At 41.4% G+C, this 18,333-nt stretch overlaps 1 protein-coding gene across 2 annotated transcripts in view; it reads left to right on the top strand.

Annotated features, from left to right (window-relative positions):
• The window catches only part of ZW10 (zw10 kinetochore protein), a 35,445-nt gene continuing 17,112 nt past the window's right edge, over positions 1–18,333 (top strand). The window contains exons 1-10 of one of the 2 annotated variants that reach the window (XM_017343240.4): positions 62–265; positions 915–1,011; positions 1,227–1,361; positions 6,311–6,412; positions 6,578–6,655; positions 6,807–6,966; positions 8,920–9,072; positions 9,947–10,138; positions 15,183–15,346; positions 17,775–17,957. In XM_017343240.4, coding sequence (XP_017198729.3) covers positions 1,242–1,361; positions 6,311–6,412; positions 6,578–6,655; positions 6,807–6,966; positions 8,920–9,072; positions 9,947–10,138; positions 15,183–15,346; positions 17,775–17,957 — 1,152 coding nt within the window. In that variant the 5' untranslated portion in view covers positions 62–265; positions 915–1,011; positions 1,227–1,241. Of the gene's footprint in view, positions 266–914; positions 1,012–1,226; positions 1,362–6,310; positions 6,413–6,577; positions 6,656–6,806; positions 6,967–8,919; positions 9,073–9,946; positions 10,139–15,182; positions 15,347–17,774; positions 17,958–18,333 lie in introns of both variants that reach the window. The other variant, XM_008261207.5, reaches the window with a different exon arrangement.

Raw genomic sequence — 18,333 nt, 5'->3', positions numbered from 1 at the left:
TTGCTGGGAGTTGTAGTGCGGCCCTCATCTCCGTGCGGCGAACTAGGCCTGGCGAGACTCCGTTTCCCGGCAGGCCAAGCGCCAAGGCCGCTGGCGGGACGGGACCTGCCGCGCTGGCTTCGAGCGAGTGACCTGGTCGGTCTTGATTTCAGTGGTAGCGATGGCCTCGTTCGTGACGGAAGTTTTGGCACACTCGGGGAGCCTGGAGAAGGAGGATCTGGGCACCCGGATCAGCCGCCTGACCCGGCGGGTTGAGGAGATCAAGGTGAGGGCGAGGCAGCTGTTGGCTGGCCGGGAAGGGACGCCGAGTCGTGGAGACAGCAGTGGGTTCCGGCAGAGTGGGGCCGGTTAGGGAGATCTGAGTGTAGGGGCTGAGTGGGGACAGTGAGGAGTGGGAGGGCTGAGCGGGGTGGGTGACGGGCGAGCCTGGTGGGCAGCCCAGGCCATGCTTGGGATTGAGGAGGCCTGTGTCTGTGGGAGGAGGAGGCGGCGGCCGGAGAGAGCTGGGAGTGGGAGGAGGAAGACGTGAGGGACAGCCGGACGCGAGGTGGCACGGGCCGCACCGGGGTACCTGGAGCGCGAGCGACCCCTTTCTCAGTTGTGACCATGGAGGACTTTATAGCTCTGTTGCTGTAGTGCAATTTAGCCTTGTATTCTGGTTACTGAACCATAGCTTCTCTTTAAGGAATTTGCAGACAGGCATAATTTATTCTTGTATATTCCAAACTGAATAATTCAATGCAGAATATTCAATAATTAGTTTGTTAACTTGTTTTAAAGGACATGATGAAACTAAAATCAATTTAGGGTTTTAAGATTAGGCCTTCAGTTTTATAGTTAAGAAGCTAGAAATTAGTAAATGGAGGTATTCGGATTATGGATTTAATTTACCCATTTGCTTTCTTTTCTGTTAGATTTGTGATTAAAATTGGTGGCTGCAGTCTTAGGAGAACTGGCTGTACCTTTCTTGTTTCCAGCATTTGTGCAACTCTTGGGCACTGTTTGAAATTGGTGATCATTTACTTCTTTCATACTAATTATATTAAAAGATCTTTCAGTGTGGGAGAAATGTTTTTTTGGAAGAAATCTTGTAGTTTGGAGGGAAACAATCGGTAACTGGTAAAAAAAGCTTTAACATCAAAGATTGCTTATGGAAGATGAGTGTGTTTTTAACAGTGTTCCCTTTTCATTTCGCTGTCTTACATTTCTTATGTCTTACATGATAGGGTGAAGTATGCAATATGATCAGCAAGAAGTACAGTGAATTCCTGCCTAGCATGCAGAGTGCACAGGACCTGGTTACCCAAGTGGATAAGCTGTCTGATGACATCGACCAGCTGAAATCCAGGATAGAGAGTGAGGTAAGAGTCGTTGGTTGTTTGGGGTGGGATGATAAGGAATGGTGTCTGATTTGAACTTTAGGAATCCCAGTCTACTTACAGTTTGAAGAAAGGACTTGAGGGAAATGAGACTAGGAAATGAGAAGGCACTAGTAGGTGAAAGTTGAAATAATCCAGAGGAATTGGGTGCTGACCTGCTCTGAAGTCAGTGACAGGGCCGGCACTGTGGTGTAGTGGGTAAAGCCTCCGCCTGCAGTGCCGGCATCCCATATGGGCACCAGTTCGAATCCTGGCTGCTCTACTTCCAATCTACCTCTCTGCTATGGCCTGAGAAAGCAATGGAAGATGGCCAAAGTCCGGACTTGGGCCCCTGCACCCACGTGGGAGACCCAGAAGAAGCTCCTGGCTCCTGGCTTTGGATCAGCTCAGCTCTGGCCGTTGCTGCCATTTGGGGAGTGAACCAGCAGATGGAAGACCTCAAACTCTCTATCTCTGCCTCTGCCTCTCTATAACTCTACCTTTTAAATAAATAAATCTTTAAAAAAAAAGAAAGAAAGAAATCAGAGACAAGGTGATGGAGAAAAATGGATGAACTGTGGTGATGTTTCAGAGATAGGATCTTTGAGACTGGGTGATGTGGGGAATGAAAGATGCAGGAGGCAGGAATAACTGTGATTAGCTCATTCACCAAAATATAGAATCTAGTGAGAGAACAGGTTTTGCTGAGAGATTTGAAGAGCTTAAAGTATCTGTGGGATGTCCAAAGGGAGTTGCATGGGCATTTGAATTGTATCAAGGCTAGATTGTTGTAAAAAGAGTGTAAGAGAGACTGACCTTGAAATTAATGGCTTACCTAAGACTTTTTTTTAAATAGTAGTAGTCTAGGCTAGGAAGCTGGTTTTACAATCGAGGCATAAGTACCCTAGTACATGGGTACTTCAAAAAGCTCATGGAAAATGTGTGTTACAAAAAACTGCATGGATTTTAATTTTTTTTTTTTGCACCAAAATGAATCTTTTGTTTTCTGTGTACTTTTTTAAAGTTCTCTCAACAGCTAAAGCAGAATCTGAGATTTTAACCTACTTGCAGTTCAACAGGCAAGCCTGCTGTAGTTTCATGAATTCTGGTAGAAGACGTGAGTCTCCTGGATGAGAGATGAAAGATAGTTTATTACTCATAGCAGTAGCCAGATGATCTGCATTTTTGCATCAGTTGTGCCACACCCTAGTTCCTGCAGGGCAATGTATAGTACATTACATTGTAGAAGAAAATTCCTGAGGATATGGAAACTAAATGAATCATTTCCTAAAAGTTTATTTGAGAGAGAGAGAGAGAAAAGAGCTCCCAACTGATGGTCCATTTCCTAACTGCCAGTAGCAGCCAGGGATGGGCCAAGGCTGAAGCCAGGGGCTGGGAGCCCAGTCCAGGTCTCCTATGTGCATGGCAGGAACCCAGGCACGGGAGCCATCAGTGCTGTTTCTCGGGATCTGCGTTAGCAGGAAGCTGGAGTCCAGAACCAGATGGCTGTTGAACCCAGGTACTCTGACATGAGACGTTGTGTCTTAATCACTAGGCTAGGCTAGACGCCTTCCCCTGGGTGATTGTTTTATGATGGGTAGCAATCATGCGTCCCTTTTTCTTTGAAGGGAAGCACCATCTACTGTCTTAAAGCTGTTTACTACATCTTCCACTGCTTTCTGAGGCATATTAGCAGGAAGCTAGATCAAAAGTAGAGCAACCAGGACTTGAATTAGGGCCCATGTGGGCCTGTGCAGGCAGAGGCTTAAGCTTCTACGCCATAACATTGGCCCCGTAAACTTATTGTTTAATTACATTTTCCACAGACTTTTTGAAGTATCCACATGTGTACATAACCATTTAGGAAGCACTGGTCTTGGGTTTTGTTGTTTGTATTATTGAATCTGGTTTTTCCCCACGTCCAGGTTAAAACTGGAGGTTAAGGGCAAAGAGGGGACATGGAGGAGAAATACATTTTCTTAAGGTTCAGAGTTAGAAACTGTACACATCACTTCTGCTTATATTCTGTTGATAAGATCTTAGACATATGGTTGTACCACTAGTGAAGGAGACTGGAGAGGTGAAATATGCAGTATATATGAGTGCCATGACTATGGGAAAAAGGAGAATGCATTTTAGTGGGCAGTGTGCATGTTACCTCATCCATGTACTTGTTTGGAGGTTAGGAATGTGAAGTGCACTTGAGTTAGCAGCACTTTGAAGTTGAGGCCACAGGTGTGAATGAGGTAGATGCCCAGAGAGAGTGTACAGAGCAGAGTTTCTTGTCCTCAGCACTGCTGATATTTTGGGCTGTGTTACTCTTTTGTGGAGGTTACTCTTTTGTGGAGGTGTGAGTCTTGTACAATGTAGAATGTTAGCAATACCCCGACCTCTGCATACTAAATGCCAGTAGAACTCTCAGTGTGACCAGCAAAAATGTCTCTAGACAGCACATGTTCCTGGGTGAGAATGGGGCAGAATCTTCCCCTAAAAGGAATCACTGGTTCAGATTAGAAAGAAAGCCCTTAAAGAGAAGAATATCAGTGTATATGGAGTGGCCAGAGGAAAAAGGAAGTTCCCCAAAGCAAAGTAAAATGGAACAGCCAAAAAACTAGGAGGAAAATCAGTAGAGACTGGTATCATGGAACTAAGGAAAGGGAGTGTGTCAGAGGGAAGAGAAGTAACAGTGTACTGTTAAATAATTCAATACTGGTGATGTATGGTTTGGATTTTGCACCAAGCAGTTGGTGGATGTTTTGGCAAGGATAGTTTTGGAGGAATGGTGAAACTAGAAACCAGATCGCAGTGAGGGGTAGAGTGAATCAAAGTAGAAAGATTGAGTATGGATCACTGTTTCAAGAAACTTATTTGTGAGAAAGAGGAGAAAAATTAGGCAGCAGCTGAGAAATAGGGTGGTTGCTGAGATGGAGGGAATTTTTTCTTAGAGATGGGGAGATATTAACATATGGTAGCTTCCCCCGTGTCTGCAGCTTTTCAGTTTCAGTTACCAGTGGTCAGCAGCGCTCTGAAAATACTAAGTGGACAATTCCAGGAGTAAACAACTCACATTTTAAAAATTATTTGTTTTTAGTTTATTTAGTTAAAGATTTGTTTTTCTATCTGAAAGCAGAGTTATAGAGGGGGAGAGATGGACAGATCTTCCATTTGCTGGTTCATTCTCCAAATGGCTGCAGTGGCTAGATTGGGTCAGGCTGAAGCCAGGAGTCAGGAGCTTCATCTGGGTTTCCCATATGAGTGGCAGGGACCCAAGTACTTGGGCCATCTTCTGCTGCTTTCCCAGGTGCATTAGCAGAGAGCTGGATTGGAAGTGGAGCAGCCGGGACTCAAACTGGTGCCCATAGGGGATGCCAGTGTCAGAGACAGTGGCTTAACCTGCTGTGCCACAATGCTGGCCCCAGGATTTTTTTTAAAAAAGATTTATTTATTTACTTGAAAGTCAGAGTTACACAGAGAGAGAAGGAGAGGCAGAGAGAGAGAGAGAGAGAGAGAGAGAGAAGTGTTTGTCTGCTGGTTCACTCCCCAATTGGCCACAACAGCTGGAGCTGAGCCTATCCAAAGCCAGGAGCCAGGTGCTTCTGGGTCTCCCACACAGGTGCAGGGGAAGGAACTTGGGCCATCTTCCACTGCTTTCCCAGGCCATAGCAGAGAGTTGGATTAGAAGTGAAGCAGCCGGGACTCAAACTGGCACCCATATGGGATGCAAACTCTACGTGTGGTGGCTTTACCCATTACACCACAATGCCGGCCCCAAGATTTTATTTATTTGAAAGACAGAGTGGGGGCTGGGGCTGTGGCGTAGTAGGTTAATCCTCTGCCTGCAGCGCAGGCATCCCATATGGGATCCAATTCTAGTTCTGGCTGCTGCACTTCCAGTCCAGCTCTCTGCTACGGCCTGGGAAAGCCGTGGAAGATGGCCCAAGTCCTTGGGTCCCTGCACCTGCATGGGAGACCAGGAAGAAGTGCCTGGCTCCTGGCTTCAGATTGGCGCAGCTCCAGCCGTTGCAGTCATTTGGGGAGTGACCCAGCAGATGGAAGACCTTTCTCTCTGTCTCTCTCTCTCACTGTCCACTCTGCCTGTCAAAAAAAAAATAAAAATAAAAATAAAAATAAATAAATAAAATTAAAAAAAAAAATCTTTAAAACAAAAAAAAAAAGTGAAAGAGAATGAGAGAGAGAGAGAGAGAGAGACAGAGAGATTTTCCATTCACTAGCTCACTCCCCCAAATTCCCATAAAGCCAGGGCTGGACCAGACAAAAGCCAGGAGCCTAGAACTCCATATGGTCTCTCATGTGTGTGAGAGGGACCCATGCACTTGAGCCATCACTTGCTGCCTCCCAGGATTGGCAGGAAACTATCAGAAGCAGAGGTGGAACTCCATTCCTGACACCTCTACATGGGAGGCCCACATCCCAAGCTGTGGCTTAACACGCTGTCCCACAGTGCTAACTCCATGTTTTTGTTTTTGTTTTTTAAACTCTGTCTCATTGACAGTCAGGAATGTTGGGAGTATAATTTTGTTTCTTAATTTTTTAAATTAGAAAAACAATGAGTGTAAGCTGAGCTCCCATCTGTTGGGTGACTCTTCAGATGCCCTGGCTATGGCTGAAGCTGGGAGCCAGGACCTCAATCCAGGTCTCCCACTTGGGTGTTAGGATCCGTCACTTGAGCCATCGCAGTGTTAAGAGGAAGCTAGAATCAAGAGTTGGAGCCCAAAATCAAATTCAGGCACTCTGATGTGGGATGCATGCGTTCTAATTGGCGTCTTAAACACTAAGCTGAATGCCTGCCCCCAGTTCTGTGATTTTTATTCCAGTCTTAACTAGCATTTAATTTTCAACATGAAGTACATTGACTTAATAAATTTTACTGATAGTGTTTTATTTCTTGGGCACTGTGTAACTTAAGTACTTGTTTTTGATGTGTGAATTAGGTCCGCCGAGATCTTCATGTATCGACTGCTGAATTTACAGACTTGAAGCAACAGTTGGAAAGAGACTCGGTAGTCCTAAGTTTGCTAAAACAGCTACAAGAGGTCAGTAAACTGCAACTTGAACTTTATTGCTTTGTTTGTCAAAGTTATTTTTTCTTCAGTTGGTCTCTATTCAGTGGACATTCCTAAGTGGTGACTTTGTGTATTTTAAAAACAGACTTGCAAGAATAGAATGTATAAAATAAAATAATAAACTTATCTTTTCAGTTTTCTACTGCCATTGAAGAATATAATTGTGCATTAACAGAGAAGAAGTATGTCACTGCAGCTCAGCGTCTGGAAGAGGTACTAAATACTTGCTCAAGTGTGGCCAATTAGTGCTATTCTTGGTTTTAGTAAATTTTGAGTTCCATGTGTTTCTTATCATTATACAAATATATTCTATTTGCCTTGAGTCCAGATGGAATGTTTAACAATGATTCCATTTCACCACCAGGCACAGAAATGCTTGAAGTTGCTAAAATCCAGAAAATGCTTTGATTTAAAAATACTGAAATGTCTCAGCATGGAGCTCACAATACAGAAACAGAACATACTTTATCACCTCGGAGAAGAGTGGCAGAGGCTGATTGTCTGGAAGTTCCCACCATCAAAAGGTGCTGCTGACCTCAGGTGGACTGCTTTGCTTAATCTGCCTGAACCAGTTTGGACTCTGAATATATTCTAAATATTTTCTGTTGGCAGATGGGAAGATTTCATTCACAATCTCCCAAATCTGTATTGAGTTCTCATGTTAGGCAAGATGCACTGTTAGAATCAAGTCATCTGTATCCCTAAGTACTCTCTCATTCCTTCCTTTTCATGCCTCTTTCTGGCTGCTTTTCTAGGAAAGTGAGGAAAGATGATTTCAGGACTGGGGTCCACATGTGAGGGTATAGTAGCAGCTTGAGACCACACTAGGTTTCTACCAGCCATAATCTCAACAGCTTACCTTGCCAAGAATGCCTGAAGAAGCTGTTCAGCTGTGTTTCTCTTGCTGAGGAAGGAAGATGGGGCCAGCAGGACTGTGGATAGAGGAGGGGTTTGGCTCAGGTTTTTTCAGACCTTGGGGGGAAAATGGTGACAAAACCATGAGATGGAGGTGCTTTGCAAAGTGAAGAAATGGGATTATCCTGCCCTGGCTTTGATATGTTATTTGGCTCTCAGTGTCTCAATCCCCCTTTGGATGTGAGCCCCCTTTGATGGGTTGTTTGGCCTGAGTGTAAAGCCTCAGGAGATAATACACAAAAGACATGCCATTATATTTAGTGTGTTTTCTAACACTGGATCTTGGAAGTTAGTGTCTTTAAAGGGAAATTTCACAGTCTCCCGCTGCTCCCTTTCCACTTTTGCCTTCAAAAATATATGTATGGGCGTACATAAACATATACACATGTATGTGTATATCAGGCCTGTAAAGTCGAGAAAGTTTTATATTCTTTTGCCAAGTGGACTGTAAATTAAGAGACAATGGCAGGTGTGTTGAATTCTTTATTAAAACATACCCTACCTGTTAAACTTGTTTGACAGGCTATTCTCTTGGTAAGAATGAACATAAGAGGAAATCTATGAAACTAGGACCTTATTTTTTTACTCCTTGCCCTCATTCAATCATTCAGTACATATTTTGTAAACATTTCTTGTAAGAACATCATCCTTCTTTTGCACTTAGGTTTATTGGAATATACAGAAAAAAGTTATTTCTTGTTTTAAAGTGGTACCATCGACATATATGTCATAATTAATATTTGATTGTATTAGAAGTGTATTGTTGGGTCTGGTGCTATGGCATAGTAGGTTAAGTCTTTGCCTGTGGCACCAGCACCCATATGGATACTGGTTCAAGTCCTGTCTGCTCCACTTTGATCCAGCTCCCTGCTGATGGCTTGCAAAAGTAGTGGAAGATGGTCCAAGTGCTTGGGCCCCTGCACCCGCGTGGGAGACTTGGAAGAAGCTCCTGGCTCCTGGCTTTGGATTGGCCCAGCTCTGGCCATTTTAGCCTTCTGGGAGTAAGCCAGTGAATGGAAGACCTTTCTGTTTCTCCCTCTCTCTGTCTGTAACTCTGCCTCTCAAATGAATAAATAAATCTTTTTTAAAAAGTATGTTGTAATAAAAACACATATTTATGAATTTCTCTCTCTTTTTTTTTTTAAGATTTATTTATTTATTTGAAAGACAAAGTTACAGAGAGGTAGAGGCAGAGAGAGTAAGAGAGAGAGGTCTTCCATCTGCAGGTTCACTCCCCAAATGGCTGCAATGGCCGGAGCTATGCCGATCCGAAGCTAGAAGCCAGGAGCTTCTTCTGGGTCTCCCATGTGGGTGCAGTGGCCCAAAGACTTGGACCATCTTCTACTGCTTTCCCAGACCATAGCAGAGAGCTGGATTGAAAGTGGAGCAGCCAGGGCTCCAACCAGCACCCACATGGGATGCTGGCACTACAGGTGGCAGCTTAACCTGCTATGCCACAGTGACAGCCTCTTATGAATCTCAGGAGAAAATGGGCTCTGAAGAATAAAGTGGGAACATCTTGTATTGCTGAGACAACCAATATTTTTCCTCCATTTTCTTAGATACCAGTAGCTTGGAATCTTGCCTGCAAACGGAACTTCATTTATGCACTGAACAATCCCAGAAAGAGGAGAAGACCCCTATATCACCCATCAGTTCTATCCTTTTGGCATTTTTTATTCTTGGAGAACTGCACATGAAGCTTAAATCATTTGGTAAAGCATGCTACTTTGTTTCATGTACACAAAAACTCAGAAGGCCCAGTGATAAGGAGATGACAGAAGAGATCATAATATTCTCTGGAAGGTTAATGATAGAGTTTGGTCTCAGAATTCCTCAAAGGGAATCATCATGAATATTGCCTTTTTTTATTTATTAATGGCTTGCATTTTTCTCCCCCTTTTAACCAAAAACTAATTCCCATTAATTTTATTTGGTTTGTTGAATCAATCAAAATCTGTAAGACAATGTGGAAAGTTTCAGTGGGAAAATCTGCAGTACATATTGGTTGATATGTAATCATGTGTATTTTGGTTGTTCAAGTTTAAAAACACATTTATGTATATATAAGTAATTTATATATTATATAAATAATAATATATATAAAATATACAAATATATAAAATATGTCATTAAGTTTGAACAACCAAACTATATATACTATGATTATATGCCAGCCATTATACTTATATAAATATATATATGCATACATATATAATTTATTTTCATTTTTATATGGAAAGCAGAGAGAGAAAAATATTTTTCATTTACTGGTTAATTCCCTAAATATCTTGTCTTAAAGCTGGCCTGGGCCCAAGCCAAAGCCTGGAACTAAATCCAGATCCTCAAGTGGGTGGCAAGAACCCAAGTTCTTGAGCCAGCATCTGTTGCCTCTCAGGGTGACCATTAGAAGGAGGCTAGATTGGAGGTGAAGGAGCTGAGACTGATATGGGATGAAGGCTTTCTAAGTGTCATCCACACCTGTGCCAAGCACCTACCCCAGATCCATATATATATTTTTTTTTGAGGGGGGGGATTTTTTTTAAAGATTTTCTTCTGGTGATTTCTGATGAGTGTATGGCTTTTCAGGTCAGATGCTGCTGAAGTATGTCCTTAGACCTCTGGCATCTTGCCCATCCCTTTCTGCTGTGATAGAAAACCAGCCTAATTCTGTTATTGTTCGTTTTGAATCTGTGATGACTAATTTGGAACATCCATCGCCATCTGAAGTTTTTGAGAAGATCAGACTTGTGCTGGAAGTGCTCCAGAAACAACTCCTAGGTATGTATCCCTGAGGCAGTGCTTTGATATTTTGGGAAAGTAAATATTGTTTGCAAAACAAATGTTATTTTAAAGCAGAAATGCCCATAACATGATGAAGGGAGAGTCAGAAGTTAGTAAAGTATGCCATAGGAGCAAAATAGTTACCTTCTTCTTACCTACTTTGCATTCCTTCCTTGTTCTCTTTTGACAAGTAGGGTCATCAGTGATACCCAACTTCTTTATTTGTTGTGTTAATATAATTAATTCTAGGCTGCACTTCTCTCACTGGACTTAGAGTATCATACATTTTGAGACCCTTGCTTTAATTATCCTAGTAAGGTAAGCAGAAATGAACCAAGTACTGTTTTGCATATTTCAATGGGAAAATCTGTTAATCTGATATAAACAGACTAGGGTTTAACACAGGGAATAGTTACATTCAACTCAGATCATTGGTTAGATCTTTGTAAACAGACAGTTTCTGTGTCACTTGAATCCTTTTTGGGGGGATTCCATATTGTAAGTTTCTTCTGGTATTTAATTTTTGAGAGGCAGAAAGATTGAGTGAGAAATCTCCCATCTAACAGTTCACTCCCCAAATGCCTGCAGCAGCCAGGAACTCAATTCAGGGCTCCCACATGGGTGGCAGTGGCTCAAGTACTTGAGCCATAACCTCCTGCCCCTAAGGGTGCTCATTAGCAGGAAGCAGCATTGGGATTTGAACCCAGGGCACTTTGAGATGGCAAGAGGGCATCCCAAGTGATGTCTTTTTTTTTTTTTTTTTTTTTTTAAGATTAATTTATTTGCAAGGCAGAGTGATGCAACATGTGTGTGCATACGCGGATTCATTCCTCAAATTCCTACAACAGCCAAGGCTGGGCCAGATAGAATCAGGAGCCTGCAGAATTCTGCCTAGTTCTTTGTGGGTGGCAGAGAGACCCAAGTACTTGGGCCATCATCACCTGTCTCTCAGGATTTATTAGCAGGAAGCTGGATTGGAAGTGGAGTAGCTGGCACTCCAGGTGGCACTCTAGTATGGGATACAGGTGTACAGGTGTCCCAAACAGAGCCTTAACCCACTGTACCACCATGCTGACCCTCAAGTTCCATCTTAACAGCTAGGCCAAATACCACCCCTGGTGTTTTATCTTAGTACTGTTGCTTTTTAGTCTATCTGACTTGCTTTTCCTTAACTATTCTGAGTTATTAGTATTTTAAAAGATTTATGTATTTATTTGAAAGGCAAAATAGAGAGAGAGAAATAGAGGTCTTCCATCCACTGGTTCATTCCCTAATTGACAACAGCCAGAGCTGGGCCATGCTGGAGGCAGGAGCCAGGAACTCCATCCAGGTCTCCCACATGGGTAGCAGGGGCCTAAGCACCTGGGCCATCTTTGGTTCCCTTTGCAAACACATTAGCAGGGAGCAGATTGGAAGCAGAACAGCTGGGACTTGAACCAGCTCTTTGATGTGGGATGCTGGCATCACAGTGATGGCTTAACCCTCTGTGCCCGAGTTCTCAGTTGTCTTGTTGACTAGTCTGCACAAGTTGTGCTGCTGTGGAGAAGACAAAAAAGAAATTCTGCTATTGTTTGTAAACCTTCCTGATAGTCATATACAGTTTATATATAAATAATTTAGATGTAAGGCAGGGAATTCTTTGTATAATTTTGACAGGAGTAGAGAAGAAAAAAAATGGATATGTATAAACTATAGAAGTCCAAAGTAGATTGTATTCTTCCCAGATTCTTCACTTAAGTTTGCTTAAGGAGAAATTCAATTTTGGGAGAGGGGAAAAAGCTTTTTTTTTTTTTTAACTTGAGAGGCAGAGAGGAGAGAGACATCTATTGGTTCACTCCCTAAATGCTTTCAAAAGCCTGGGGTCCAAAGCCAGGAGTCTGGAACTGGAACTCAATCTAGGTCTCCTTTTCTGGTGGCAGGACTCAGCCACCACTGCTAGTTCCCAAGGTCTGCATTAGCAAGTGGAGTCAGGAGCTGGATCCAGGCGTCAACCTCGGCACTCTGATGTGGGACTCAGGCATCCTAATTGATGTCTTAATCACTAGGCCCAGTGTCTACCCGAGAAGTACAAGTTTATTTTTATTAGACAGAAACAAAGTTGTAAACAGAGCATCTGAGAAGTAAGAAGGAATCAAAGAGGTGATTCAGTCCCGTTCTCTCTGATGCTTGAGTTCTCCTCTCGAACAGTCCATCAGGTGGTCATATAGCCACCTTGAGTACCTTCAGTGACGGGGGATTCACTTCTTCAGGTATTCCATCTTCTGGACAACTCTGAATACTAGGATGGTTTTTGTGTTTTGTTTTTTAAAACTCATGTCTCCTATCTATACTAAGGTTTACAAATTTAGTCTTTAGGGTAGTTGTTTAAAAAGTTTCTTCAAAATATATTGTCCTGTAAGGTGTGCTTTACCGTTGCAATTTCGGTTTTGTGAAACTATCCAGAGCAAGTTTAATTTCCATTACATATGATGTATATATTTTTTTAAAAGCCTTTTTTTTTTTTTTTTTTTTTTTATACAGGCAGAGTGGACAGTGAGAGAGAGAGAGAGAGAAAGGTCTTCCTTTTGCCGTTGGTTCACCCTCCAATGGCCGCCGCGGCCAGTGCATTGCGCCCATCCGAAGGCAGGAGCCAGGAGCCAGGTGCTTTTCCTGGTCTCCCATGGGGTGCAGGGCCCAAGCACCTGGGCCATCCTCCACTGCACTCCCTGGCCACAGCAGAGAGCTGGCCTGGAAGAGGGACAACCGGGACAGAATCCGGCACCCCGACTGGGACTAGAACCCGGTGTGCCGGCACCGCTAGGCGGAGGATTAGCCTAGTGAGCCGCGGAGCCGGCCATATGATGTATTTTTTTTTTTTATCTTTTATTTAATGAATATAAATTTCCAAAGTACGACTTATGGATTACAATGGCTTCCCCCCCATACCGTCCCTCCCACCCACAACCCTCCCCTTTCCCACTCCCTCTCCCCTTCCATTCACTTCAAGATTCATTTTCGATTATCTTAATATACAGAAGCATATGATGTATTTTTAAATTCTTTGCAGTAGCTGTTATTTTCCTTATATCTTATCACCAATATAAGCATCTTTAAGGTTTTTTTTTTTTTCCTAAAGATTTATTTATTTATTTGAAAGGCAGAGTTACAGAGAGAGAGAGGCAGAGAGAGAGAGAGGCCTTCTATCCATTGGTTCACTCCCCAAATGGCCACAATGGCTGGAGCTGGGCTGATCCAAAGCCAGGAGCCAAGAGCTTCTTCCAGGTCCCCCACGTGCATGCAGGTGCCCAAGGACTTGGGCCATTTTCCACTGCTTTCCCAGGCCGAGGCAGAGTGCTGGATTGGAAGTGGAGCAGCCGGGTCTCAAACCGGTGCCCATAGGGGATGCGGGCGCTTCTGGCCAGGGTGATAACCGACTGCGCTACAGCGCGGGCCCCATCCTTAGGGTTTTTAATGACCTGGTTTTACATACTCTGTCTTGTATTGCTTGTTCTAGTGTTGGCACGTTTGGCTTTCCCTGAAGCCTCTTTTCATGTCTTCACATGGTTTTTGCTCTTTGTGCCTGCATCTCTAGTGTGTTCCTTTTTTATAAGGACACTAATCATATTAGATGAGGGCCTTGCCCTTTTTTTTTTTTTAAAGATTTATTTATTTATTAATTTGAAAGTCAGAGTGAGAGAGAGAGAGGTCTTCCATCCACTGGTTTACTCCCCAGCTGTCTGCAACAGCCACAGCTGCACTGATCTTTGTTAGAAAATCTTATAATTTTAGTGCACAATATTCTATGGAGACTTTCTTTTTAAAGATTTATTTATTTATTTGAAAGTCAGAGTTACACAGATAGAGAAGGAGAGGCAGAGAGAGAGAGAGAGCTCTTCTATCTGCTGGTTCACTCCCCAGATGGCCACGATGGCTGAAGCTGGGCCAATCCGAAGCCAGGAGCCAGGAGCTTCTTCTGGGTCGCCCATGCAGGTGCAAGGGCCCAAGGACTTGGGCCATCTTCTGCTGCCTTCCCAGGCCATAGCAGAGAGCTGGATCAGAAGTGGAGCAGCCAAGACTTGAACCGGCACCCATATGGGATGCTGGCACTGCAGGCGGTGGCTTTACTCCCTATGTCACAACGCCGTCCCCCTGGTTCTTTTTACTGATCCTCTTCCTTCTATGTTGGTCATAGGTTCTTTTTTTTTTTTTTTTTAATTTATTTATGTATTTATTTGAAAGGCAGAATTGCAGAGAGGGAGAGGGAAAGAGAGAGAGATGTCTTCCATCTTCTGGTTCACTCCAGCAGATGGCCACAACAGCCAGAGCTACACTGATCCAAAGGCAGGAGCCAGGAGCTTCTGGGTCTCCCACACGAGTGCAGGGGCCCAAGTACTTGGCCATCCTCCACTGCCCTCCTAGGCCATAGCAGAGAGCTGAATCAGAAGTGGAGCAACTGGACTGCAGGCAGCGGCCTTACCCACTACGCCAGAATGCCAGCCCAAGGCCATAGGTTCTTAGAGACTGTTTAATTGAATAATGTAGGCTATCCTAAATATATTATCATTAAAATGTGTTGGAAAAAACTATATACTATAGAGGATGTATTGAAATACTCTGTTTGGTAGACCAGATAGCTTGCTTTAGTAGAATGCTTACTGCTTTTTTTGGATAAGCTCTCAGATCCTATGCATAGATGGAGAAAATGCATTTTTTATTTTGTAGCATGAGATTTTCTTCTAAACCAGTTTTGACTTGGAAAGCAGAAATTTTCTATATACTTGTCATATTTCATATTTTCAGATGAGCTGATTATAATGTAGATAGCTTAATATCTCAGTGTTACAGAGTGCAGGCAGTAATATAGTATAATTGACTCATTTGAGCAGTAAAAATAAAATAATAAAAGTAGTTTGTCATGTATTTACATGCAATCATTGACATGGCTCAGGAATAATTTATGCTGTTTTCTTCCTAATATCTTAAAGATTTCTAGAAAACTATGGAAATTAATAATATAACAGGACTTTGTTTTTTTATTTAAAATTTTTTCTTTTGAATTCAGATTTGCCGCTTGATACTGACCTAGAAAATGAAAAACCATCGGCAGTTGTATTGGCTGAGATACTTGGTGATGTAATCTGGGAGGACTTGTCTGAGTGCCTCATCAAAAACTGTTTGGTTTATTCTATTCCAACAAACAGCAGCAAGTTACAGCAATATGAAGAGGTAAAGAGCAGGGATATGAAAGTTTTAAGACACTTGGTGTCTTGGTTCCTATTGTTGACTTTTAGTTTTCCTTTGGAATCTTTTGTTCTTTAGTTACATCTTTTAAAAAATTATTCATGTTAAATAGAAGTAACAGGTTCTCGTGTTCTATGGTACACTGAGATAACTTTAATTCACAGTGATGTATACTGTATCAACAACTGGAAGAGAGGTGCTGGTAAACTCTGAACATAAAGATAAGGAAGTGGAAAGGCTAATTTCTTGGCTCAATTTATGCTGTATATATATTTGTTGAAATAATGCATGATACCCCATAAAATATGCAAGTATTACATGTTAATCAAAAATAAAAAATAAAGAAATTTTAAATGATGAATTGAAGCAAATTCACCTTAGCTTCATTTCTCTTTGGCATGCTCTTTGAGGACGTTTTTTCATACTTTTAAAAATTCTTTTATACTTATTAGCTATAGTATCTTTGTATGATACTTTACTGTTTTGCTTATTTTTAGCATTTACTTGAATACTAAAATAAGTGTTTTAAAGATCTTTGACTAAATAAAATTAGAAAATTTTATTTAGGGGCTGGTGTAATGACAAAGTGGATTAAGCCACCACCTGCAATGCTGGCATCCCATAAGGGCACGGGTTTAAATCTGGGCTGCTTCATTTCCCATCCAGCTTCCTCCTAATGTTCCTGGGAAAGCAGCAGAGGATGGCTTTCCATGGCGGTCCTGCCACTCATGTGAGATGCCTGGATGGAATTTCAGGCTCTTGGCTTTGGCCTGGCCAAGCCCTTTCTGTTGCAACCATTTGGGGAGTGAACCAGTGACTAGATGATTGATCTCTCTTTCTTTCTGTTTCTTCCTCTCTCTGTTACTCTGCCTTTCAAATAAATAAATGCATCTTGTTTAAAAAGAAAAATTTATATTTAAGATATTTTTCCTAATGAATTTGTTTTAAATATTTGTTTTATTTATTTGAAAGGCAGAGAGACAGAGTGAAAGAGAGACAAATAGAGATCTCCCATTTGCTAGTTCACTCCCCAAATTCCTGTGACAGCCAGGGCTAGGCCAGATCAAAACCAGGAGCTTAACTCAATCTTATGTGAGTGACAAGGACCCAACTACTTGAGCCATTATTCACTGTTATCCAGGGTGCACATTAGCAGGAAGCTAGAACTGGGTGGGAGCAGAGCTGAGACTCAAACCCAGGCAGTGAAATATAGAATATGGGCATCCCAAGTGATACCTTTACCATTATACAAAATGGATCTACCATATGACTGAGCTATTCCACTTTTGGGAATATATCCAAAGGAAGTGAAGTCAGCATATTACAGAAATACCTGTACTTCCATTTTTAGCAGCCAGATTCACAATGGCAAAGATATGGAATCAACTTGGGTGTTCATCACCTAATGAGTCGATAAAGAAAATGCAGTACATATATAGAGAGAATAGACTATTAGCCATAAAAAAGAATGAAATCCTGACTGTTGGAACAAAGTTGATAGAACTGAAGATCATTATGCTAAGTAAAATAAGCCAGACACAGAAAGAAAAAAATCATGTTTTCTCTTATATGTGGAAGTTAATATATATAGAAAGTACAAAAATATTGTGGATGTCTTATTTTTGGTATATAGTTATAAATATTGTCTTCATTGAGTTATACCATCTATATGACAAAATAGCCTTTTTTATGAACATTGTCAGGATTCCCATATTATGTGATATTAATAGCCTTGCTTTCAAGAAAAAATAGTGTGTATATATACATATGTATGTATATAATATCTACATATGAAATGAATGTGGCAAATGTTAAAAATTATTCAATTTAAAATGCTTCTTGAATCACAAAGAAAAAGAAATGTCACCATACCCCATAAATATGTAGTTATTTTTAATAAAATATTTTTAATTATAAAAAAAACAGAAAAATCTGTATTTCATACCTGGTAATTGATGATCTTATCTAAAACTTAAACGTCCATAACTATTCTTGTTCTTTCTTATATATTGGATTTGAAATTTTAATACTGAGATGGAGTATATGTATAGTCAATTCTCTGTATCTGTGGGTTCCCCATTTGTGGATTCAACTAACTGTGGAGTGAAAATATTTAAAAAAAAAAACTTTATTGAATATGTACAGAATTTTTTCCTTGTCATATTCTCTGAACAATGCAGTATAACAGCTGTTTATACATAGCATTTATATTTTATTATATGTTAGAGGTAATCTAGAGATAATTTAAAACAGATGGGAGGATATGTATGGGTTATATTCCAGTATTGTGTTATTTTATATAAGAGACTTGAGCATCCATAGATTTTAATATTTGAAAAAGGTCCTGGAACCAGTTCCCCATAGATGGCAAGGGACAAGTATATAATTCTTTCATTTTCCTTGTGTTTGTCAGATCATACAGTCTACTGAAGAATTTGAAAAAGCCCTAAAGGAGATGAGGTTTTTAAAAGGTGATACTACTGATTTGCTGAAATATGCCCGTAACATCAATTCTCATTTTGCTAACAAGAAGTGCCAGGATGTGATTGTGGCGGCCAGAAACCTAATGACCTCTGAAATCCACAACACTGTGAAGGTATCAGGGTTATATGACATTGCACTTAGGAAGCGGCTTATTTTTGAGACACATATAATAAGGTGGAAGAGAGCATAACAGTTGCCGAGGTCACTGAGGCAAGTTATTCTTCTGAAAGTTGGTTTTGTCTCCATTAAAGTGGTCCCTATATCTACCTTTTCTTTGGGTATTGTGAGGTCCAGATAAGATAATGCATGTGAATGCAGTGTTTATGAAAAGTTCTGTATAAATGTATTGGACTGCTGTTGTTGAAATTAGACAGCAGATTATTCTTACCTTTATTACTGAAGGTTTTAGTCCACAGTTTTGGGATAGGTATTCTTGGACTGTATTAGGTCCAGGAAGTATTGTATTGTGAAAATGTTGACTTCATCTC

This window comes from Oryctolagus cuniculus, chromosome 1, assembly GCF_051225735.1.
Source record: "Oryctolagus cuniculus isolate XC-2025 breed Fujian yellow rabbit chromosome 1, ASM5122573v1, whole genome shotgun sequence".
In the NCBI taxonomy this organism is placed as follows: Eukaryota; Metazoa; Chordata; class Mammalia; order Lagomorpha; family Leporidae; genus Oryctolagus; species Oryctolagus cuniculus.
The sequence above is the reverse complement of the archived record's forward strand: the minus strand, read 5'-3'. Positions and strand labels throughout refer to the sequence as shown.